General features: G+C 46.4%; 1 protein-coding gene across 5 annotated transcripts in view; it reads right to left on the bottom strand.

Moving 5' to 3' along the window:
- Window positions 1-17,812, bottom strand: part of NF2 (NF2, moesin-ezrin-radixin like (MERLIN) tumor suppressor) — a 101,407-nt gene extending 83,595 nt beyond the window's left edge. For 4 of the 5 annotated variants that reach the window (XM_081174923.1, XM_081174920.1, XM_081174924.1 and 1 more), the window contains exon 1: window positions 16,412-16,881. In XM_081174923.1, the coding sequence (XP_081031049.1) occupies window positions 16,412-16,525 (114 nt within the window). In that variant the 5' untranslated portion in view covers window positions 16,526-16,881. Of the gene's footprint in view, window positions 1-16,411; window positions 16,882-17,787 lie in introns of those variants that run through there. The other variant, XM_081174921.1, reaches the window with a different exon arrangement.
- Window positions 17,813-24,747: the final 6,935 nt, after the last annotated feature.

Genomic DNA, 24,747 nt, shown 5'->3' with positions numbered 1-24,747 from the left:
TTCAAACTCCAGCCGCGCTTTAGACTACAAACGATGCGGAAGCCCTCCCTCCCGGAAGCGGCAGCCTGTCTGCAGACTGCAAATGATGTGGGGTGTTATGTAAGCCCGCACAAAGCTAACGGGGAAGTTCTTGGACCATTTTCAGGCATCGCGTTTAGTGCATAGGACAGGGATGTGGCAGTGGGGACACACACACACACAGAGAGAGAGAGATATATATTTGGATGATTTCTAATTGTTAGATATTGATCGCCGACATTTTATAGCAATGAGCCTTCCGCCCTACTCTGCCCCGCAGCGGCAGTTTGGCCCCGCACACATAAACAGGCACTTTGATGGCTGCTGGTGCTATTAGGTTTTTATGCCTTGACTCACAAGTGCCGTAACACCAATTTAACAGCTGCTGGGAGAGCCATAGACTCTGAGACGGACCTGCACATAGCAACTGGCTCAACAACCAATCTGCATTCGGCATCTTTCCGCAATTAGCTTAACTAAGATCAAACTTTACTGGCACTCCTTTGCTCATTCCATATGGTAGGATTCCTTCGCTTGGATGCTAAAAACCAATTCGGAGAAGCTGAACTGTACATTTGAAGTGTGTGGCTTTTCCCCAAAGTATCTTGGGAACTGTCGTCTGCTAAGGGTGCTGGGAATTGTAGCTCTGCAATGGTAAACTACAGTTTATTAGGATTATTTGGAAGAAACTGTGTGTTGTGTGGCGTTTGAGCAGCCTCAGGTGTTTATTCTGATCACTTTTACGTCTACATTCAAGCTGTGTACGCATTGTACCTTTAAAGCACACTCGAAGCGCATCATTTCCCCCAAAGAATTCTGGGCACTGTAGTTTGCTAAGGGCGGCTGGGAATTGTAGCTCTAGGAATTCTACAGCCTAGAATTCTTTGAGAGAAACCATGTGCGTTAAAGCAACAGTGTAGACATGACCGAAATCTTTTTGGGGCACCATTTGAGCTCACAGTATAGGCAGTGATCATGTCAGTACCTGGAAAACCACAGCGAACACTCTAGCTGGACATTTGCAGCAATCAAAATACAGCCCTTTTTACCATCAATCATATATCCCGCCCTTAAGCCCTGTGTGGGGTTTTGTTTCAACCCATTCCTGTTCCTTGTGCTCACTAAGTCAAAGCAGACTTGGAACCCTCCAATCAACATTTGGAAACAAGGAAGAGCCGTAGCTCAATGGCAGAGCACTTGCTTTGGGCGCAAAAGGTTCCAGGTTCAACCCCTATTATCTCCAGTAGATACCCCTGCCTGAAATCCTGGGGAGCCACTGCCAGTTAGTGTAGACAATATGGAGCTACATGGACCAATGATCTAACTCAGTATAAAGTAGCTTCCTATATAACTCAGTTAAAACCCATAAAGACTAGAATCTTTATTTTATGGGAAGGGTGGTAGTGATTGTTCAAAATTTGGCAGGTGCCAGGTGCGTTTTGCAGCTGGCTATCGACCACTTGTGATCAAGTGAAGATGCCCAGGCGCCAGGATGGCGCCTGACGCCTATACCATCTGGAGGTGCTTGCCTGGGGATCCTTGGATCTTGACTGTTTTCACACACCACCAACACATCCTGTAGAATTCTGTTATATTTTATCTGCCCAATCAGAATGAATTTCAGGAACCGAAAAGTCTAATTGAAAAATAAAAATTCCAAGCTGTGTGGCCCCAAAATGGCAATGAGCCATTCTGTTTTGGCAACTCTAAGCCTGGTTTAAAGCCTAGCTTATATATCTGAGTTTCTAACACCGGTGGTAGTTCAGTGGCTTTGCACGCAGAACGTTCCAGGTTCAATTCCCGACGGCATCTCCAGGTAAGGCTGGGAAAGACCTCTGCCCGGGGAGCTGCTGCCAGTCAGAGTAGACAAGCCTGATCCAGATGGACCAACGGTCTGACTCAGTACAGTGGTACCTCGGGTTACATATACTTCAGGTTACAGATGCTTCAGGTTACAGACTCCGCTAACCCAGAAATAATACCTCGGGTTAAGAACTTTGCTTCAGGATGAGAACAGAAATCGTGCTCCAGCAGCATGGCAACAGCAGCAGGTCCCATTAGCTAAAGTGGTGCTTCAGGTTAAGAACAGTTTCAGATTAAGAACGGACCTCCGGAACGAATTAAGTACTTAACCCGAGGTACCACTGTATAAAGCAGCTTCCTGAATTCCTAACAATCCACTCCATTAGTCTTGCTCACCACGGCTGTGAGATTTAGCACACGCATCTGACGAAGGTCACCACCAACCGAAAGAAAAGCAAGGCTCCTCATCACAGCTCTTCCCCCGCCATCATCCGGAGTGGTGGCCAGAATGATATAATAAAGCTATATCCCCCAAATAAAAACCGCATTAGAGGCAGAGCCATAATTTATAAAAAGCAAGGGCTGCAATGGCCCGGCTCCCGTCTGGGGGTAATGGGGCTTGGCGGGGGGGAGGCCCCCACACTCTCTCTCCCTCCGCATCGAGACACCCCAAATTGAGCCAGCAGCTTGAGAATGAATGCTCTCTCCTAGGTGGTCCTGTCATATTCCATTAGCTTTATCTTAACATGGTTTGTTAGATATATTTGCAAGTCTTGCCGGAATACGTGGATAAACTCCGGTTATAAAGAGGACTAAGTGCCGCAAGCCGGTTATTTTGCAGGGCTGGGATTTATGATCTCAACTAAGTGCAGAGCGCCTGCAATTCATCAGCATCTCCTGGTTGTCGTTTTTCTAAAAGTAAACAGGAGTAAGCACTTAAAACTCAGCAACCAGTAGACGATGGGAGAAGGGGGGCCTCTTCTTGTTCTCCAGCCAAGACGTCAAGGGTTTGGGGAAGGGGGAGCGGAAATCTATTAACAGGGTGTACATTATTTATTAACCTGCAACAGGAGTCATTTGCACCTGGCAGGCGGCCAAAGCGTCACTCCGATAATGCAATTTAATATGGGGACAGTGTCCTTGCTACAAGCGCTGCACCGCCGCTCCTCAGGCAATTACGGCCCACTATGAAGTTATGGCAAATGTTAGGAGAGAGGAGCCCACTTGTGGATAGAGATGAGGTCAGGACAGCATGATGAGCCAAGGCTGCAGAGTGGGATCCCGCATGGATGTGGCTCCAAATTATTTGGAAGAGCTAGGGGTCATTGGAAAACTTCAGAAGAGCCCTATTGGATTTGGCCAAAGGCCCTTCTGGGACTGAATCCTGTTCTGCAGTGGCCAACAAGATGCCTAGTGCAAGCCTGCGAGCAGGACCTGAACGTAAAAGCACTCTCTCCCCACTTGCAATGCCAGCAACTGGTATATAGAGGTGTACAGTGGTACCTTGGGTTACAGACGCTTCAGGTTACAGACTCCGCTAACCCAGAAACAGTACCTCGGGTTAAGAACTTTGCTTCAGGATGAGAACAGAAATCGTGCTCCAGCGACACAGCAGCAGGCGGCCCCATTATCTAAAGTGGTACCTCAGGTTAAGAACAGTTTCAGCTTAAGAACGGACCTCCAGAACAAATTAAGTTCTTAACACGAGGAAGTTCCTGCAGCCAATCGGAAGCCGCACTTTGGTTTCTGAACGTTTTGGAAGTCGAAAGGACTTCCGGAACGGATTCCGTTCAACTTCCAAGGTACGACTGTATTGTCTCCGAAGGTGAAGGAAGAACACAGACATCATGGCTGGTGGTCATTGATAACCTTATCCTTCCCCCCTTGCTACTTTTCTAGAAAAAGAGGTGTCAGAACTCATCATGAACACCTCCCTCGTTCTCTTAGAATGGCAAGGATGCCCACCTGAAAGATGCCAAACTGAGTTCCTGTGAGTTCCCCCTGTCCTCCTCCATGTATTTGTCTAATCCTCTTTGAAAGCCATCCAAGTCGGTGACCATCACTGTCTCTTGTGGGAGCAAATTCCATAGTTTCACTCTGCTGCGTGAATAAGTTCTCCCTTTTGCCCGTTCTGAATCATCCAACTCTAGACTCCGCGAATGCACCCTTCATCAAACCACCATTGCAAACAGGAGAGCCACAGAGCTGAGACCCCCCTCCAGATCTCAGCAAAGACAGCAGAGGGACAGAGGCACTCACAGAGATAAGTAATGTAATCTTTGTAAAATGCACAAAAAGAAAAGCGCTGTCTATTGCACTGTGTTTCTTACCTGTTAGAGCAAGAATATTTTAACTACTATAACAAGGATGTCTCAGAACCTTAAATTGAGGCTCATGCAACAACAAAATAATATTTAGACTATAATGCACCCCATTACGTTTGTTTAAAAAAGGGCTATCTAAGGTATCTTAGAGATGCAATAGGGATAATGCTTCTCTAAAACATTTTTTTTTCATTGTCCTATATTGAAAGGTTTTTTGCAGAAGGTAACTGAAACTATCATCAGAACTGTACGGAACAACCTTACATTTACAGAGCAAAATGTCCTCTTGAATTATATACCCAGCACATGGAACCTTACAAAAGGACAATATGAGTGGACTCTCCGTGCTCTTATCACAGCTAAAAGACTGATACGGATGGATTGGGAAAATAAAAATGTGGCTTCCTTCTATGATTGGATTGAAGACTTATACAAACTCGCAACATATGAACAATTTGCATATAAATGCAAACTTGCCATGGACAAATTCCATGATATTTGGAATCTATTCTTACAAATACAGTACTGTAATAGGTTAAGATCTGGTGAAGTACAACAACTTTGTAAAGTATACAGTTTTGGGTTTCCCCCCTCCCCCCTTTATTTTCCCTTCTACACGGGTGCTGTTTCTCTTTTTCTTTCTTTTACTTACATCTCACCATGTTTACTGCACATATAATTATGTACTTTTCGAACTTTCAATAAAGGTGTTGTAGGGGAGAGAAAATTGTACGCTAAATATTGGAGAGTACATGCAAGACCAACAACCACCAAGAACAGAGAGACAAAATATAGGATGCAACGGTGGCAAAGCTTATGGAAACAGAACAGAAAGGGGATAATTTTTTATATGGCGGCAACATTTCATAGATTGCATTAAAAATATGATTTATTACTAAATGCAAGCCTTGAATTTTTTGTATTGAGATTTGCAGATATCTTGCCCTCCAGGTTTCTTGTCTTTGGTTCTGCTTAGAGTTGGTATAGCTTCTTTCTATTTAATTAGCAATCGTCTTCTAAAAGGTTTGTGTACATTTGACAAGTTCTTAAATAAACAAATTGTAAGAGGTAAGAGAAATACAATGCATGGTCGCGCATTCAGTTTCAGTGCCAAAAATTTCATTGTTTCGACTTCAGAGTTGTCAGAATCCGTGATTCACAGAACTGGAAAGGGCCAAGGAGACAACCATCCAGCCGCAAACAGTATTTTGGAAGCAGGCACATGGCAGAAAGGTGCTGGCAGAACGAACACTCCCAGTAACTAAAGCAAGCCAGCCAAGGTAAAGGTTCAGAGAAAGGTAATCCTCCCATCTCCTGCAAGAACCTCTGTCCAATCTTTACCACATGGAAAAAAACCAACCTCCCTTCAAATATGGTAACCAGCCAGGCCTTTAGAGGGAGCAAAACACATCTCAAATTTCTTCTGAAAAAAGAGGGGGCAACTCTATTTACTTCATTTATCACCATTGGTTTAGATGTGTATAAAATTAAGCACAGCACAGAGAAAGTGGGATAGGAAAGTTCTCTCTCTCGTAAAAGATAAAGGTAAAAGACCCCTGGATGGTGAAGTCCTGTCGAAGGCAACTATGGGGTTGCGGCGCTCATCTTGCTTTCAGGCAAAGGGAGCCGGCGTTTGTCCACAGACAGTCTTCCGGGTCATGTGGCCAGCATGACTAAACTGCTTCTGGAGCAACAGGACACCATGATGGAAACCAGAGCACACGGAAACACTGTTTACCTTCCCGCTACAGCGATACCTATTTATCTACTTGCACTGGCGTGCTTTCGAACTGCTACAACCTAGCAGGAGCAGGGACCGAGCAACGGGAGCTCACTCTGTTGCGGGCATTTGAACCGCCAACCTTCTGATTGGCAAGCTCTAGGCTCTGTGGTTTAGACCACAACGCCACCTGCGTCTCTCTCATAACACTAGAACTCATGGGCATCCAATGAAGCTGAATTTTGGAAGATTCGGGACAGATAAAGACAGCCCTTCTTCACGCAGCACACAGGGAAACGGTGGAACTCCCTCCCACAGGTTACTAGCTGCAAGGGCTACACTTTGCCTCCACAGAAGGAGAAATACTTCTGAGTCCCAGTTGCTGGAAACTATAGGAGGTGGGGAGCATCCATGTGCTCAGATCCTGCTTACGGGTTTCACACAGACACCTGGTCAGCCACTATGAGAACAGGGTGCTGTACTAGATGGGCCACTGGCCTGATCCAGCAAGTCTTCTGATGCTCTTACATTGTCATCATCCTGTGCCCAGCTGTGGCTGACCGTGGTATCTCTAGAATTACTCAATTGGCAATGAAAAGGGTTTAAGAAAAGATACCGGAGCATTTTACAAGACATCTTCCAGGAGACTGGCGTCCGAAGCAACAGATAAATAATGGGGTATGCCAAGTCCCCAATAATGGTATCGCACATCAGCAGCAGGAGCTAGGTCAGCAGCCACAGAAGAAAACCCGTAATATTTCAGAGACACTGAGAGCTTGAAAATCAGGAGAGCTCCTCTCATTTCCCTCTTCAACAAACAGATGTCACAAAAAACCCACAACCCCTTAAAGAGCCACTTAACTATGCTGCAAGCAGACGCCGTAAAAAAAGCTATTTTTATTTACTTATGCTGCACGACAACTTGATAACGACTTTTTAATTAAAAGCTATTTCTGTGCAACCTCTAAGGAGACAGCAGACATGGCAAGGTACAGCTACAGAAGCGCACTTGACTGGCCCTCTCTGTCGGAGCAGAAGCAAGGCGCAGACAGACAGATTAAGGGCAGCACAGTAGAGGACCAGATCCTGGTAGCAGCAGCATGGAAAGGGAGGTCAAAATAAGGAAAGTGTCCAGGAGGAGAGAAGACAGCTATTTTTAATCCTGGGTATTTATCCAACATCACAACTTAAACGGGCAACATGAGAGCCTTGCCAGATCGCCAGCTGTTTTTCCAATGATGATTGAACTGGGTTAAAACATCCTGACAGCTTCTGACTTTTCAATAAACAAACAGACGGGATCTGTTGATATCTATAGCCTACTTATTCCTTTTTTAATTCAGCCGGAAGAAATTTATTGTGACTGTAAAAGAGGGGAAAGTCTAATCCCTGGCTCTGATCCATACCAGAAACTGGGGTCTGTTCAACTGATAATTACCTTTTCCTCTCCTTTTTTCTTAAGGCTAGTTTTTCACCGTGAAGGCCCGCAATGTGGCTTACAATAGACAGAAAGCAAACATTTTAAACAGATATGGTTTTTAAAAGCAGTTAGCTTCAAATTAAGGCCACCCAACAAAAATAAAATCCAGAAATCAAAGCGACACAAACCCCCGCAAAAGGTTGGTAAATCAGATTACTAAAGATTTCAATGGAGCTTCACTGTTAAGATGTTTCATGGGAGTGAAAGGAGAGGCTGTTATAGGAAAAAAAGCATTGGTGGCCTCAAGCATAGATTACTGCAATGTGCTCGACCAGGGGCTGCCCTTGGGACTGATCCACACTGCAGCTAGACTCCCCCTCCTGTTTTTTAAGATCATTGTTATTATTTTAATGTATTGACCTCTCTTCACCCAAGGTCCCAGGGTGGGTTAAAAAAATTTAAAATACGAAACAGTTTAAAACGAATGACAGAAATAGAGGGGGCCCTAAGAAATATACAGTGGTACCTCGGGTTAAGTACTTGATTCATTCCAGAGGTCCATTCTTAACCTGAAACTGTTCTTAACCTGAAGCACCACTTTAGCTAATGGGGCCTCCACTGCTGCCGCACCGCCGGAGCACAATTTCTGTTCTCATCCTGAGGTAAAGTTCTTAACCCGAGGTACTATTTCTGGGTTAGCGGAGTCTGTAACCTGAAGCGTATGTAACCTGAAGCGTATGTAACCCGAGGTACCACTGTATATATCAAACGTCAAAGGCCAGGATAAAAAGTTGCCTCTTCAGTATTTGCAGTTAACCGTATCGTGAAGTTACGGGCAATCAATGCAGCTTCTTCAAAACAGGGGGTATGTGAAATATAAATGTAACTCTACTACTGGCAAATGACCCTTCCAAGTTTGCCCTGAACAGAGTAAAACCCTCCCACCCCTTAAAAAAAGAAGACAATCTATGTCATGGGTAGACGAACTAAGGCCTGGGGGCCGTATCCGGCCAAATGGCATTCTAAATCCAGCCCGCGGATGGTCCGGGAATCAGTGTGTTTTTACATGAGTAGAATATGTCCTTTTATTTAAAATGCATCTCTGGGTTATTTGTGGGGGATAGCAATTTGTTCATTTTTCTCTCTTCAAAATATAGTCTGCCCCCCCCTCCCCAAGGTCTGAGGGACAGTGGACCGACCCCCTGCTGAAAAAAATTGCTGACCCCTGATTATGCATTGGAAACAGATTGTAAGCCCAGCACACACACAAACATACCTGCCTCCCCACCCCCAATCCGTTGTGCAAACATACGCACACAAGCGCACTACTCAGTTGCAGCTGGAGGCACCGTCATTGCCGACATAGGTCTAAAATGAGATATGCTCCTAGATTCACTTGTACAACTGAGGACTCTCAATTTCACGTTAACCTCCGTGTGGGGCTGCCCTTGGAAAATTCTGGGAAACTTCCATGCGTTGCCAGCCATGATGCAGCCAGAATGCTGATGGGAGCCCGGGTGATCTGATTTTATCGTGCTGCTGGCTCTACGTGATTTGCGTGAGCTGCCAACTAGTTTCAAGGCTCAATCCAAGGTGCTCTTCTCCACCTTTAAAGCCACGAATGGCTTGAGACCTTTTCCCACATGCTCTGAGCATCATTCAGGTCCCTGCTCCAAATACCTCACAGCCTCGGGAGGCAAGGCTGATTTTCTTTGACACCAATCCTAGGGAACAGCTTGCTGAGAAAAAGGACCTCGCAGGTCAAATCAGGACATCTGCTGGCCCCACACGCCAGAGGGGTTACCTACCGCATGTTCTCCCCAAGCATACAGCCCTTAGTGGCATCAGCTTTATTATGAAGACAGTCTGTCTGTGTTGCAGCAGACTTATAGAACTGTAGAGTTAGAAGGGACAGAGAGGGTCATTTAGTCTGTGGGACGGGAGTTATTGGTTTAGTTTGTTCTTGTTTTTATTACGTACTTTGTGGTTTTATTCCATATTTTTATGCTGCAAACCGCCCTGAGATCTTCCGATGAAGGCCGGTATAGAAATTTAATAAATAACAACAACAATCACAGTTAAGGAATCACAGTTAAGGAATCACTTATGCTCTCCCTGCCCCCCAAATCCTTCAACCATTGTTGAACAGACAATACAGAAGTAGGGGACGCAAATGGCACTGTGCTCTAAACAACTGAGCCTCTTGGGCTTGCCAATCAGAAGGTCAGCGGTTTGAATCCCTGCGGTGGGGTGAGCTCCCATTCCTCTGTCCCAGCTCCTGCCAGCCTAGCAGTTCAAAAGCACACCAGTGCAAGTAGATAAATAGGTACTGCTGCGGCGGGAAGGTAAACAGTGTTTCTGTGCGCTCTGGTTTCTATCATGGTGTTCCGTTGTGCCAGAAGCGGTTTAGTCATGCTGGCCACATGACCCGGAAACCTGTCTGTGGACAAACACCATTGGCCTGAAAGCGAGATGAGCACCACAACCCCATAGTTGCCTTTGACTGGGCTTAACCATCCAGGGGTCTTTTACCTTTTTTTTAACCTTAATACAGAAGTTACCTGTCCTCACTAACTTCTACAATATAAGCCTGGAGATGAGAAGATGATCACTGTGAACTTTTGGGGCTTGCACTGGAAAGGCCTTTTGCAATCCCTCATTTAGTCAGCTCTCTCTCTCCTGGTCCTAAACACAGAACACTTTCAAGGCACATGGAGACTGTTACTATTGTGCAGGTAGGATTTAATCCCCACCAGCCAATTCACGTTGGGCAAATTCAAATGGATTTGTGGAGCTCTTGCACAACTAGCCTGCTTCCCCAGAAGAACCGAATCCTGTGACAATACAACTGAAAAGCGACAATACAAATACACAGAAAAGCAACAATACAAATGCACTGTGAAGTCAGTGCACTTGTTTGACACAACGTCACCTCCTGCAAACAGCGTTCAGCAAACAAGATATCGGGAAGCGAATAAACTCACTCTCACACAAACACACCCTTTTATTCCTCTTCCGGGCTGATTTCAATGGAAGTCGCTTGAAACCTGGAAACCACCCAAAGACCAATGCCTTTGGTTAACTGCTGTGCTAAATTATCCATAGGAACACAGGAAGCTCCCTTATACTGAGTCAGGTCATGGGGTCCACCTAGTGCAGCGTTCTCTACAAAAATTGACAGTGACTCTGCAGGGCTTCAGGCAGGAGACATTCCTAACTCTACCTGGAGTCGCCAGGGACCTTCTGCATGCAAAGCAGTTGTTCTACCCCTGAGCTACAGCCCTTCTCCAAAGTGTCCCAGAACCACAGAGAATGTGTAGGTTAGGAACACAGGATGCTGGTTGCTTGGGTTTTTTTAAGTGATAGAAAAAAGAAAGAAAAGTGAGGGGGGACTAAGATGTATATAAGAAATTCACACACACAAATGCAATATAATATACTCTTGCCTTTACTAAAGGTGTCATGGGTTTTGAAGTCGCTCGAACTCAGGACAAAAGGGATAAACGCGCTAAGAGGAAGGCACGCATGGCAAACCCTCATCATGATCAACTCCTGTCCGGAAACCTATGTCCCCACTGTGGAAGGATGTGTAGATCCAGAATTGGCCTCCAAAGTCACTTACGGACTCACTTTTAAAACCATGTTTATGGATGACAATCTTACTCGGCTACGAGTGATCGCCAAAGAAGAAGAAGAAGAAAAGATATTCCTATATTCTTATATAAACTGATATAGTGTTATTATCCTAATACTTATGCAAACGCTAATAGCCTACTACATTCCGTATAAACTAATGCCAAATGTTATCATGCTTATCCAAACAACGTTTGTGCCTGTAAGCAGTCCATTCATAAGTTGCAAGTGATGTCATATTGTCAATCCATTGATTAAAGGATGTCATATCTTTATTCTTCCAGTTCATCAAATAACAATCTCAGGATGCTGAGGAACACAGGATGGTGCCATATTGTGAGTCAAGCCATTGGTCCATCTAGCTCAGTATTGTCGACCCTGACTGGCAGCGACTATGCAGGATTTCAGGCAGGGAGTCTTTCCCAGCCCCACCTGGGATTGAACCTGGGACCTTCTGGATGCAAGGCAGATGCTCTACCACTGAGCTACAAGCCTTCCTCGTAGAACGAGTATAAATACATTTCTGATGAACAGTGATCTATTGATTGTTAAGAAAGCTAACCAATTTCAGACCTAAACGCTGGAATTAGGTAGCTAAGAAAGCTCACCAATTTCTGCATTTCAGCCTCCGAAGTAGTAATAAACTGTAAGGTAATCTCTGATGTACAGTATTTGCCAGCTCAAAACTGTCCCCTATTACGGTTTCTTGTAGAGCTTTCCAGCTCGCTTTTAACTCAAGGCTTGCAAAAGCACTCTCTGTCAAGAGTGTTAAGGTCAGGAAATCAGCTGGGACCAGTGTTGGCACTTCCACAGGGTAAGAATTCGGAACGGAAAAATCACAGGAAGAGAAGAAATTCTTCAAAACACCATTACACAAATCCGAACTGAGCACCCTCACCCGCGTACAGAACTTGTCACTTCATGGCAAACATGATACCACTGAGCTGGAAGAGACTTAGAAGGACAGCTAAATGGATGTGGATCTTTGGGGGGGGGGAACCTCTGTCCTGGGGAAAGCCTGAAATTATTTGCTTTTAAAAGGCAATAAACAGGAGGCAGAACTCTGACAGCTCAAATGATTGTGCTTTCCAGATTTATTCAGCCTTCTGTTCCTTTCCTTTCAGGTCAAGGGATTATTCCCTTTGGGGCAACCCTTCCAAGGACCACGTGTCACTTGGGGCCAGAGGCAAAGTGGGTGGAGCAACAAATGTAAATTCCAGCTTTGTGCAACAGCCGAGTTTCTACACACACTTGCACACTCCTCCATCCACACAAACAAGAGGCACAATCAGAGCTCAAGGTCATCCCAGCTAGGAAAAAACACACTCAAGGAAGCTGTGTAGCAGGGTCTAGGAGGGGTAGCCTCAGAGGGGTATAGCCTAGGCAGAATTCCCAGGGCCAGAAAGAGAACTGAAGGGCCACATTCGGCCCCCATCCCTGCTTTATTTATACTGCAGGAAAATAATGGCATTCTCTTTCATCTTTCCATATAAAGTAGCCATAATGGATATAATTATAACAACTGTGTCATTTCCTTGAGTTTTAAGCCTGCTATTCACCAGGACCGCCACAGAAGGGGTTGAGACGTGATTCCATTTTCAAAGCGAGCTTTTGGGTAGAGTGCTTTGGTTGGGAAAGCACAGCCTCTAAACACAGATTTCTTAAAATTGTGGCGTACTTTACAAGGCTGCTTATATCCTGTCTTGTATTTATCATGTTATGTTTTGGGCTCTTGTTTTGGTGAGAAAAGTAGTGTACTTTTTATGTTAGTAAGGAAGTCTAAATTATCCCACGGACAAGGGAAGATACTTCTATGATTCAAGCTGCGTTCCTGGACATACGTGGGGATTTGGTACCACTAAATTCAAAGGGGGCTTACTTCCTAATAGGCCTGCATAATATCGTACGGTCAGGGTCACTGTCATCTTGACTAAACAACCTTCCAAAGAACATAAGAGCCTGCTGGATCAGGCCAAAGGCATCTTCTTCTCTCAGTGGCCAACCATATCCCAATGGGAAGTCTGGTAACACAACCTGAGCCCAAGATCCCTCTCCCCTCCTGCAGTTTCCAGCAACTGGCATTCAGAAGCATTACTGCCTCCGACCGCGGAGGCAGAACGTAGTCATCACAGCTAGCAGCAACTGATAGCCTTTTCTTCCAAAAACTCATCCAATCCTCTTTTAAAGCCATCCAAGTCGGTGGCTGTCACTGCCACCTGTGGGAGCAAGTTCCATAGTTTCAACTCTGCGCTGCGTGAACAAGTCCTTTCTTTTATCTGACTCTTCCAACATTCAGGTTCACTGGATGTCTGCAAATTATAGTGTTACGTGAGAGGGAGAAACACTGTTCTCTATCCATTCTCTCCGTGCCCTGGATCATCTTGTGAACTTCTATCATGTCACCTTATCGCTAATGCTGCTGCTGCTGCCGCTACCTCGTCCTGCTTGGGAACGAAGCTCCCCTGCTGGCTGTTCCTTCCCACAAGAAGTGATGTAAGCAGCAACAGCACCTCCACGCAGCAGCCAGCGCAGGCGGCTCTGACCTTCAATGTGCTGCTGCATACAGGCCCCTGCATATCAAAAAAGCCACCTCAAACTGCACCTACAATGCTCTGGGCCAGCATCAAAGAAGAAGCTTGAAGTCTCCCCAGAGTGCTTCTGAAATGAAGAGCCTGGTAACAAACTCCCTCTGCTGGTCTGCAACCTGCAGACAAAAGCTGCTCCGGTAGGAAGCTGCTGGAGTGGAATTCAGAAGCAAGATCTTGAAACTGGCATTTGGCCTCCCAAGACCCGACAAATCTCCAGCGTATGAAGAAGAAGAAGAAGAGTTTGGATTTGATATCCCGCCTTTCACTCCCTTTAAGGAGTCTCAAAGCGGCTAACATTCTCCTTTCCCTTCCTCCCCCACAACAAACACTCTGTGAGGTGAGTGGGGCTGAGAGACTTCACAGAAGTGTGACTGGCCCAAGGTCACCCAGCAGCTGCATGTGGAGGAGCGGAGACGCGAACCTGGTTTCCCAGATTACGTGACTACCGCTCTTAACCACTACACCACACTGGCTCTAAGCAATTTGGGAAGAGCACCTGCCTTGCATGCAGAAGGCCCCGGGTTCAATTCCCAGCATCTCCATTTATGGCTGAGAGAGACTCTGGGGAGCCGCTGCCAGTCAGTGCAGACAGAACTGAGCTAGATGGAGCAATAGTCTGTCTTGGTATACGATAACTTCCAATGACAGGAGAAGCAGGGGTAGAGCATCTGCTTTGCCTGCAGAAGGTCCCTGATTCAATCCCTGGCATCTCCAGGCAGAGCTGGGAGAGATCCCCAGCTGAAACCCTGGAGAGCCACTGCCAGTCAGTGCAGATAAAACTGCATTAGATGGATCAATGGTCTGACTCTGAATAAAGCAGCTTTCTATGTTCGCTTTACAGCTTCAGTTACACCACCGATCTTGTTATTCCTATTCATCACCAACGGATGCAAGTCAGGAGTGGGTAGCGCCCACACCGATTGGACCTTGTACTCCTCTGATTAGATTCCGTATTCATTTGTGTGCTACACAGTGCAGAAGTGTGTCTGGCATCTTTATTATACAGTTTTTGGTGAATGCTAAAGACGCGTTGCTTCACCTTGGCTTTTGGCACTTGGGGTGTACGTATTTAAGACCCTGTTAGTTCTATTTTAATCACCTTCCTTCTGGCGACTGTAAGTTGTTCTAAGCCATTTCTAACACTGGCTTTTATGTTGCTGTCACCTACCCTAGGAACTTAGGGTGAAGGGTGGGTGATAAATTATAACAAGTAATAATTGACACACCTACAGTTATCTCTCACTAACACCATCAACCCCCAAGATCACGATCAATCCTGCAAAGAGGAAGACAGAAGGATGGAGAAAGCGCTTGGCCCTTGAATGTCCATAAATCAAAACCCACCAGGGGGAAAAAAAAGAATCTAAAACGTTATCTAGTCCAACCCCCCCACAGAGGCAGGCACTGTTCAGCCTCTGGTTAAACACATGAAATGAAGGAGAAGCCACTATCTTTTAAAGCAGTCTCTTCCATTGTCAAACAGCTCATACCATCAGGAAAATTGTGCATAAATATACTTGGGAGCACTCTTTATTCTCCTAATTATTCCAGGGAGAAATGTTCCACTTCTAAATGAGCCATTAACCTTCTGGTTTTCTGCTGAAAATCATTAATGGCCAATTTGCAGACCTTCGTTCTTATACCCTGAACCATCTTTAACCTATTTCACTTCTTCCAAATACTGTACATGCTTGAAGCCTAAGAAAGAGGCGGAATCAGGAGTGGGGAAGGTGCAGGTAGAGAACAGGTAACTAACACTGCTGGCTCTCTCTCCTGAAAAATCACCCATTCCAGAATAGCTTTTCCTTTTTTAAAAAATGAGAGGGTCATCAGGGTTCCATTATGCACATTTCATCAATGGAGTATTGGGGCAACTCCCGTACGAGAACGGTTGACAGCGTTTGAAGCTTTTCAGTTTACAGAAAAGGTGAGTTAAAGGGGGAGGGGAACAAGGCAGAGGTATATAAAATTATGCATGAAGAAAGTGGCTAGAGGAAAGTTTTTTCTCCCTCTCTCCAGCATTAGCACTCAGGGATATCCAGGGAAGCTGAATGTTGGAAGATTCAGGACAGACAAAAGAAATTATTCTTCACATAGCACATAGATAAACTATGGCATTCTCTTCTACCAGAGACAGATGTTACCACCATCTTGGATTGCTATGGCAGAGGATAAGACAGGGCAGATTCAAGCCCCACGCTAAATCTAAGTTGCTGCTGTGAATCACAAGTTGCTATTTCACTTGGCTCCTGCTTGCAAGTGGTGGTTGGCCACTGCAAGAAGAGGACGCCACACTAGATGGCCCTTTGCCCTGATCAAGCAGGGCTCTTAAAACAGGATCACAGAACAGTAGAGTCAGAAGGGACCCCAAGCGTAATCTAGTCCAACCCCCGGAAACACAGGAATCACAGCGAAAGAATCCTTGGCAGAGTCTTTTAGACAAGATTCCAATGGCACAGAGTTGACCACCTCCCGAGGGAGTCCATTCCACTGTCAAACAGCTCTCACCGTCAGGAAGTTCTTACTAATGTTCAGCCAGAATCTCATTTCTTGAGATTTGAATCCATTGGTTCGGTTCCTATCCTCTGGAGCAGAACTCCATCTTCAGATATTTGAAGATGACTATCATATCATCTCTCAGTCTTCTCTTCTCCAGGCTAAACAGACTCAGCTCCCTCAACCATTCCTCATAAACCTTGTTTTCCAGGCCCTTGATTGTTTTGGTCCCCCTCCTCTGCACACGTTCCGGCTTTTCAACATCCTTCTTAAACTTACGGTCCAAGATAAAACTAATAAAGCATTTTGGGAGGTGCACAAGGCACCACGGATGCACAACACCCCTCTAGGCAACATTCTAACCACAAGTACCCCAAACTTCAACAAAACACACAGCCACCTCCATTACCTCGCAGTTGAACTCCATCTCAGCATCCATGGTGATAATCCGCACTGTGAAGGTCTTGGGCTGCTTTCTCTTCAGTGAGCTGAAACTCATGCGCGATGCAATGGCACCAGCCATGACGAAAGCCCTGGGGAGCCACCCCAGCTCCCAAAGGGTGCAATCGTTCCCTCCTAACTTCAGGGAAACGTTCCCAATAATGGGAGGACTGCTTGAGGGGGAGACGGACCCCTCTACTCAGATGCAAAATGGAAACACTGAGGGGTCAAACGAGAGAAACCTCAGAGAACGACTTCACCCTTCCTGGCTTTTCTGGGGTGTTGTAGGGCGGGAGGAAAAAGCTAAGGGGTCATCTAACAAGTCTCTAGGACTTGTCTGTGCCCCTCAGTGCTTATCTCCTCTGTCAAAGGAAAGTGTATAGAGGTGTTAAAGGATAAATAGAAATAAGGACACCTCTCCTTTCAAAATGGCAGGGGAAGAGGAAATGTAAAGAAATGTTTGGGGGAGAAACCACCCACACAGCTGCCGGGCCACTCTTGCTATGAACCAACAGCTGTGTTCAGCCTTCAAAAATGGGGAGATGTCCCAAGCGACCAAAAGAGGTGATTTGGGGATAGTGGATGGGCAAGAGCTGAGCCTTGGCTGGGCTTAGTAAGGTTTTGCAAGTAAGGTTTTGCACTGTTGCAAAAGCGGGCAGGTAAGGTTTTGCAATGTTCTTTTGAGAGAGAAGAGTCTGTAAAGACACGAGTTTCCTCAAACTCCGACCAAGGGTGGGACGGGAGGGTGGAGTTTTCTGTCTCAAGGCATCCTTTGGAAGAAGAAATGTGAGTGGTTTCGGTGGGGAATTTTTAAGGGGATCCCAACTCCACAAAGCAGATGTCGCTGCGGGCAATTTGGAGGGAGGGCCCCTTGGGGGAAACGCTGCCGGAAAGTCAAGAAGAAGGATAATGGCAATGATAATACACAACCCCAGAAACTCAGTATAATGGGGAGGGGTAGAATTTGGGGGCATGAAAGGGGTGAAGTGAAATTGGGGGGAGGGGGCTTCTAAGTGAGAAATGGTGGGAGAGTTGCAAAGGGGGGGGTGACCCAAAAATTCAATATGGGAACGGGGGTGGGGGGGACAACTTAGAATTCCTACTGTGAAACGGGGAGGGGTATTTAGGGGACCTACTTGGGGGCTGGGGGAGGGGGCGCCAAGGGCTGGGGGAGGGTCTCCCGCCCAGGAATGGGGGGAGGATGCTCCTACGAGGGCAGTTTTGGGGCGGGGAGGGGCGGCCTTCTTCTTTCGGACCCACCAAAGTGTCCGGGGGGTGTAGAATCTCCCTGGGGCGCTTCTCTTACTCCCCACCCCCCTCCCTGACTGGGAAACTGCCCCTCACCTCAGCCATCACAGCCTAACCTGCCACTCCTCGCCACTCTCTTCCCATTGGCTGAGAGGTCCTCCCCGGAGGCGGGACGTCGGGCCTCTCCCACCTCCCCTATCCACCCCTGACGCCTAGGGATCTGTGAGGGAATGCGAGAGCTATACTTCCGGTTTCAATGCGAACGGCAGCCATTTGCGGGGGGAGGAAACGAGGAGCGGGGATAAAGCGGCAGGAACCGCTTTGTATCCCCCCCCACCCCGAATTTATGTAGCTCTTTCATAGGTGGCCATGTACTGCGGTTCCCCACGCAATGATTTCTTAGCATGTTTGCCGCTTTCCCACCCACCTCAGCACTTTCGGTAGGGGACCGGAAGTTTCTGTATAGCTTCGTTAGGCTTGTGCCCACCTTTAAGCACCTATGTTGGGAAGTGGGTGGGGGCTCTACGTCTTCCGCTCTCATGGATTGGTCGAGCGGCGCTGCCGCTCAGCCCGACATACACCCTCTTCCCCACCTACCCGCTCCCCGCTTTAGACGATAGAAGCTCCGAAGAGAGAGTGGCCGACTCCCGCCTCGGCTTTGTGCTTGGAAAGGCGGACAGGCAGGAAAAGAGGCGGGACCGGGAATGGGGTGGCCTTGGGCGCCCCCTAGCGAAAGACAGAAAGAAATGGAGAACGTAGAATTCTGAGCAGAAAAGTTTTTATCCTCTCAGAACATCTAGAACTGGTGGACAGGGCCAGATTTAGATGAAGAGAGGCTCTAGGGCCTAGGCTACTCCACTTGTGAGGAACTTCCCCTGACTCCACCCTCACGACTAGAAGAAAATGGAAGCGTGTTATAAACAAAATTGAGTGACGCCAAGGATGTTGACAGGTATTTAAAATTCTGCCAATCGGAAGGTCGCCGGTTCGAATCCCCGCGACGGGGTGAGCTTCCGTTGTTCACTGCCAGCCTAGCAGTTAGAAAGCACGGGGGGAAATCAAGAATCGACCCGACGAAAAATTTCAAAAGGACTGGAGCAAATTTATTTATTACTTAAAAGAATGAAAACGTTTGTAGCAGTAACGTGAAATGTTTAGTAAGGTGAAATTAAGATGCTGATTTATAAATGAGAGTGTGATTTCTTAAAGTCAGTATATGATAAAGAAGCGATTAGGGAAATGCGATAGATATGTTAATGTTATAGGGATGTCAGAAAGAGGGAGGGAAGGAAGTCAATGCTCCTTTTGAGCAAATAATATAAGCTGTGAATATGTGTATTGAACTGAAATGAAATATGGAAAACTCAGTAAAAACTATGATAAAAAAGAAAGCACGTCAAAGTGCAAGTAGATAAATAGGTACCCCTTTGGTGGGAGAGGGGAGACTGCCCGCTGGGGAGCACGCAGGCTGGCGAGGCCCCCTAGATTTAGAGGCCCTAGGCTTTAGCCTACTTAGCCTGTACATAAATCCGGCACTGCTTGTGGATATCTATTAAGCTGAATGTCAGGAAGCTGAAGGGTCAGGACAGCTAAAAGAAAGGACTTTTCTTTAACTATGGAACTCCCTTCCACAAGGAGACAGTGATGGCCACCAACCGTGATGGCTTTAAAAGAGAAATAGACAAATCAATGTAAAGCTATAGCTCCATTCTTACAGATGAGTGTCTGATGTATCGTGTTTATCATATTCTATATTTTGTTGTAAGCCACCCAGTCAGGTGGGTGGGGTATGTAATAAATTATTATCATTATGTTGAACTTCACCAAGAAGTGAAAAGTGGTCGGCTCCTCTTTTGAGACATCTTTGTCCAGGATTCCCAGAATTCGATCTCCCTTCAATCTCTTCAAGAAGAGCCTGCCGGATCAGGCCAAGGGCCAGCATCCTGTTCTCACAATGGCTGACCAGATAATACCCCCACGGGAAACCTGAAAGCAGGACCTATGCACAAGAGCAGCCCTCTCTCAACCTCTTCCCAGCAAATGGTCTTCAGAAGTACAATGCCTCCAGCCGTGGAGGTGGAACATAACCTTTGGGGGCCAGCTGTGCCCCATAAATGTGCCCGGTCACCTTTTAAAGGTGTCCAGGTTGATAGCCGGGACGCGGGTGGCACTGTGGGTTAAACCACAGAGCCTAGGACTTGCCGATCAGAAGGTCGGCGGTTCGAATCCCCGTGACGGGGTGAGCTCCCGTTGCTCGGTCCCTGCTCCTGCCAACCTAGCAGTTTGAAAGCACGTCAAAGTGCAAGTGGATAAATAGGTACCACTCCGGTGGGAAGGTAAACGGCGTTTCCGTGCACTGCTCTGGTTCGCCAGAAGCGGCTTAGTCATGCTGGCCACATGACCCGGAAGCTGTACGCCGGCTCCCTCGGCCAATAAAGCGAGATGAGCGCCGCAACCCCAGAGTCGGCCACGACTAGACCTAATGGTCAGGGGTTCTTTTAGGTTGATAGCTATCACTTCATCTCAAGTGGTCCTGAGTTCCATAGTTTTAACTACACAATATGTGGAGAATTACTTTCTTTTGCCTGTCCCAAATATTAATCTGAATGTTGCCAGAAGTGATTCACACTGCAGTACAGTGGTACCTGTGGTTAAGAACTTAATTTGTTCCGGAGGTCTGTTCTTAACCTGAAACTGTTCTTAACCTTAAGCACCACTTTAGCTAATGGAGCCTCCCGCCGCTGCTGCTGCTGCTGCTGCTGCTGCTGCGCAGTTTCTGCTCTCATCCTGAAGCAAAGTTCTTAACCCGAGGTACTATTTCTGGGTTAGTGGAGTCTGTAACCTGAAGCATCTGTAACCCGAGGTACCACTGTATTCTTTACATTCAGGGAGTGCCAAAGCAATGACTTGTGGTGTACAAACAGAGCCTCTGTCAGTATCATCACACCTGGATGGTGTGATCTGGCTCCCTTGCTTGAGCTGTCACAAATCGGTCCTATGATACCTGGACTGGGGAAATGTTTACACCTGTGGCACATCCTATGTGGCATCAGTGTGGTGGCCTTGACTGTAGGCTGCTTGAACTTGAAAGCACCTCTGAGCACGTACAGAGGGCCATATGTTATTTAGCGAACCAAGCCACCAGTGCTTCAGGAGTTTGGAGGAGTCCAGCTAAGGGCATCTGGTTTTCAATAATTCCCGAGACCTGCTAACACCTCACTTTTTTTACAATTTAACCAAGTGGGCTCAGTGTGGCTGAAACAGGATTAATTATGGTAGTATCATGGGCCGGAGGTTCCTCCCTCTTGACTTAACCATTTCTTACCTCCAAGCTTATTAACGTCAGGCACCCAAGCATGGGGAATTTTGCATGAGTTTCAGAGGGTTGAACTTGTGAGGTTCTTTTCAGGCGATTCGCAATCAGTTCTCCATGGCTGGTGCAAGGCGATTGATCCAATTATTTCAATGACTTGCCTATAGCTCCTCCATCGATCACCTGCAACGGAACGCTTTATTGAAACCCAGCCAGCGTGCTGTTCCAAAGAGATCTGTTTCCCTTAAAGCACATGCTAAGCCTCCCAAGTGGACGCTGTATCTTCCCGATTGTCACTATGGGTCATTTACAGAGTCAAAGGTATTAAAGGCTTTCATAATTCACTTCCCCAAGCTGGCCAGCACAGCGTTGAAGGTGCAGACCGAAGCCTTGTCTGCGAGCCATTTGTAACATCCTAGCCAGTGATTAACTTCCCGGCAGAGAGATGCCGTCATGTGCCATATACGCCATAAGCCCGGCTCTTAAATTATACGCAGTAATGTTGCCCCAGGTTAAATCTGGGAGCCAGTGTGGTGTAGTGCTTAGGGTGTCAGACTAAGACCTGAGAGACCAGGGTTCAAATCCCCTCTTGGCCATGAAGCTCACTGGGGTAACCTGGGGCCATTCGCTGCCTCTCTCAGCCCAACCTACCTTGCATGACTGTTGTAGGGATAATAAATAAATAATAATAATAATAATAATAATTTTTATTTATACCCCGCCCTCCCCAGCCAAGACCGGGCTCAGGGCGGCTAACTACCAATAATAAAAACAAGTTGATTAAGATACAATTTAAAAAAACAAGATTAAAATACAACATTAAACCATTAGGATGCAGCCTCTTCGCAGGAGGAGAAAGGAAAAAGAAAGAGGGGGAGGGAATCAAACTGTTTCTAAGCCAAAGGGCAGGTGAAACAACTCTGTCTTACAGGCCCTGCAGAAAGAAATCAGATCCCGCAGGGCCCTGGTCTCATGAGACAGAGCGTTCCACCAGGCCGGAGCCAGTGTTGAGAAGGCCCTGGCTGGAGCGGTACCTATTTATCTACTTGCACTTTGACGTGCTTTCGAACGGCTAGGTTGGCAGGAGCTGGGACAGAGCAATGGGAGCTCACCCCGTCGCGGGGATTCGAACCGCCGACCTTCTGATCGGCAAGCTCTAGTTTAATACTTGCCACTATTTTCTGCTTCGTGAGCATTGTGTGGAAGGGTGTTGCAGAGTTTGCAGTGTATTGCACTGTGCTGTGCCAGTGTAATCAATTTTCTTTTTGTCTGCCTTGTTAAAATCAATAAATTTATCTGAAAAGAAGAAGAGGATTTGCTGCTTGAGGGTGACAGAGCCTTTTGATCCACCTTACTTTTGCAAGCCTAAAGGTCCAGTGTGAGACTGAATACCTCCAGCAAAATACCGGCAAATCAGGAGGCAAGCAAAGATGGCAATTCAATAATTATAACAGAAATACATAGCAAAGGCCCCCGAGTGTAGCTTACTGGTAATCTAATTCAAAACATAATATAGCAATCCCAAATAAACAACTCGATTCCAGTAATCCTCTGGAAATGAATTTTTAATCAAGGCTTAGCCCAAGATTTGTATACATGTTTCCTAAGATTTATATACATATTTGTAAATCTTCTCATTTGAATCCTTTATAAATGTCTAGCAACTTAAATAATGTATTTATTAAAGAGCCACCAATAAATACATTTTCTGGCTTCCTGCGGATAGAAATGTTCAAGACAAAACACGAAAATGAGGACACGCAGTCACTGAGCTGGAGACAGGAGAAGGAAAACAGAAAAAGGAGTCGGGTCCAGCAATTGCATTTCAATTTAAACGGGAGCGAAAGGATGTCTGGGTGCAGAAAATAAAGTCTGACATTGACAAATCCACTCTTGGGCTTAATTCTTTTTCTATTCTCAGGGAAAGGAGAATTTCAATTGCTCTTGGCAAAGCTCCTGAAGAAAGTGAATTATCTCTATTCTTAAGGAAGGTGACCCACATTGAGGGATTGGCAAAAGAAACACAATGGGCGTCTCAGGGAAGAGCCTGATTCTGAAGAGATCGGTGCCCCTTCAAAGCCCTCAGGCGCCTCTGGAGAATCTGAGCTCCCACTTGAAACGAAACTCTGCTAGTCTGAAGCTGCCACCCTGTATCCCAGTGGTGGGGAAACTCTGGGATGTGAAACTAGCTAGGGCCACTAGGCCTCCCCATGTGGCCCCATTTAGTTAATAAAGTCACCTAAACCGGCGTGGGAGACCTACATACCCTCCAACATTTATCCGATGAAAACAGGGACACCCTATTCCATAATAATAATCATCATTATGGGGGGTACGCAGGGGAACACATACCCCTAAACATTTTGTGAATCTAAGTTTGACCTTTTTCAGGGGCAGTATTTCAATATGAGTAGGAAAAGGAGAGTACCCCTAAACATTTTTATCAGAAAAAAAGCACTAACAACAACAACATCAGTTTTATTATTTGTACCCTGTCCATCTGACTGGGTTGCCCCAGCCACTCTAGGTAGCTTTCAACATACATAAAAAAACAATAAAACATTTGACATTTTTTTAAAAAAATCCACCTTCCCTATACAGGGCTTCCTTTGGTGACTTATTTCCTTGGCTCGGGAGTTCCATAACTCCGTACCTGCCAACTTTTCTCAGATGAAAATAGGGACGTCGTGAGGCAAAGCAGGTCATTCTGGGATCAAATCAGAAACTAGGACAGATTCTGTAAATCCCGGACTGTTCCAGGAAAATAGGGACACTTTGAGGATCTGGACCTAACATGCAGGGACCAAATGTGGCCCTCTAGCCCTCTTTATTTGGCCCTTTGAACGCCCCTCAGGCCACACCCCTCACTGATCCTGCTTTCTCCCAAAAACCAGAAGTGGGGACCATCCGACCCAGGCGCACATGACCCGCCAAGCCATAGCTGTAAACTTTTCCCTTTTCTTGCAAGGAATCCTGTTTGGAATAAGGGAATTTCCCTTAAAAAAATGAAAACGTTGACAGCTATGCACCAAGCCTCTCTGTCTGGCCTTGGGACATCCCCTCCTGCACCCTGCTTGGATCTTCTGCTTCATTGGACGCTGTCCTTGAACTCTGATTGTGCGTCTGGCTTGCCTGGATGAAGGATAGAGAGGGTTGTGTGTACAGAAACTAGCCCACTGTACCAAAGGCAAAGTCAACATTGATTGCTCTGCCCACTGTTGCTCCTGGCCCCGCCCACCACTGGCATGTGGCCCCCAGAATATTGTCCACAATAGAATGCGACCCCCGGCTGAAAAAAGGCTCTGCACCCCCATATTAAACCACAGAGACTAGGACTTGCTGATCAGAAGGTCGGCGGTTCAAATCCCTGCGACGGGGTGAGCTCCCGTTGCTCGGTCCCTGCTCCTGCCAACCTAGCAGTTCAAAGCACGTCAAAGTGCAAGTAGATAAATAGGTACCGCTCCAGCGGGAAGGTAAACAGTGTTTCCATGTGCTGCTCTGGTTCGCCAGAAGCATCTTAGTCATGCTGGCCACATGACCCGGAAGCTGTACGCCGGCTCCCTCGGCCAGTAAAGCGAAATGAGCGCCGCAACCACAAAGTCGTCCGCGGCTGGACCTAACGGTCAGGGGTTCCTTTACCTTTACCTTTAAATACCCATATATTTAAGCAGGCATTGTTGGGCTAATAAGATTAATCACACTATTCTGTTTTGTTATTTATTGATATTTAACTCAATATTTCA

Source organism: Podarcis bocagei (genome assembly GCF_964188305.1).
Source record: "Podarcis bocagei genome assembly, chromosome: 16".
Lineage (NCBI taxonomy): Eukaryota > Metazoa > Chordata > Lepidosauria > Squamata > Lacertidae > Podarcis > Podarcis bocagei.
Note: the sequence above shows the minus strand (reverse complement) of the source record. Positions and strands in the feature narration are given on the sequence as shown.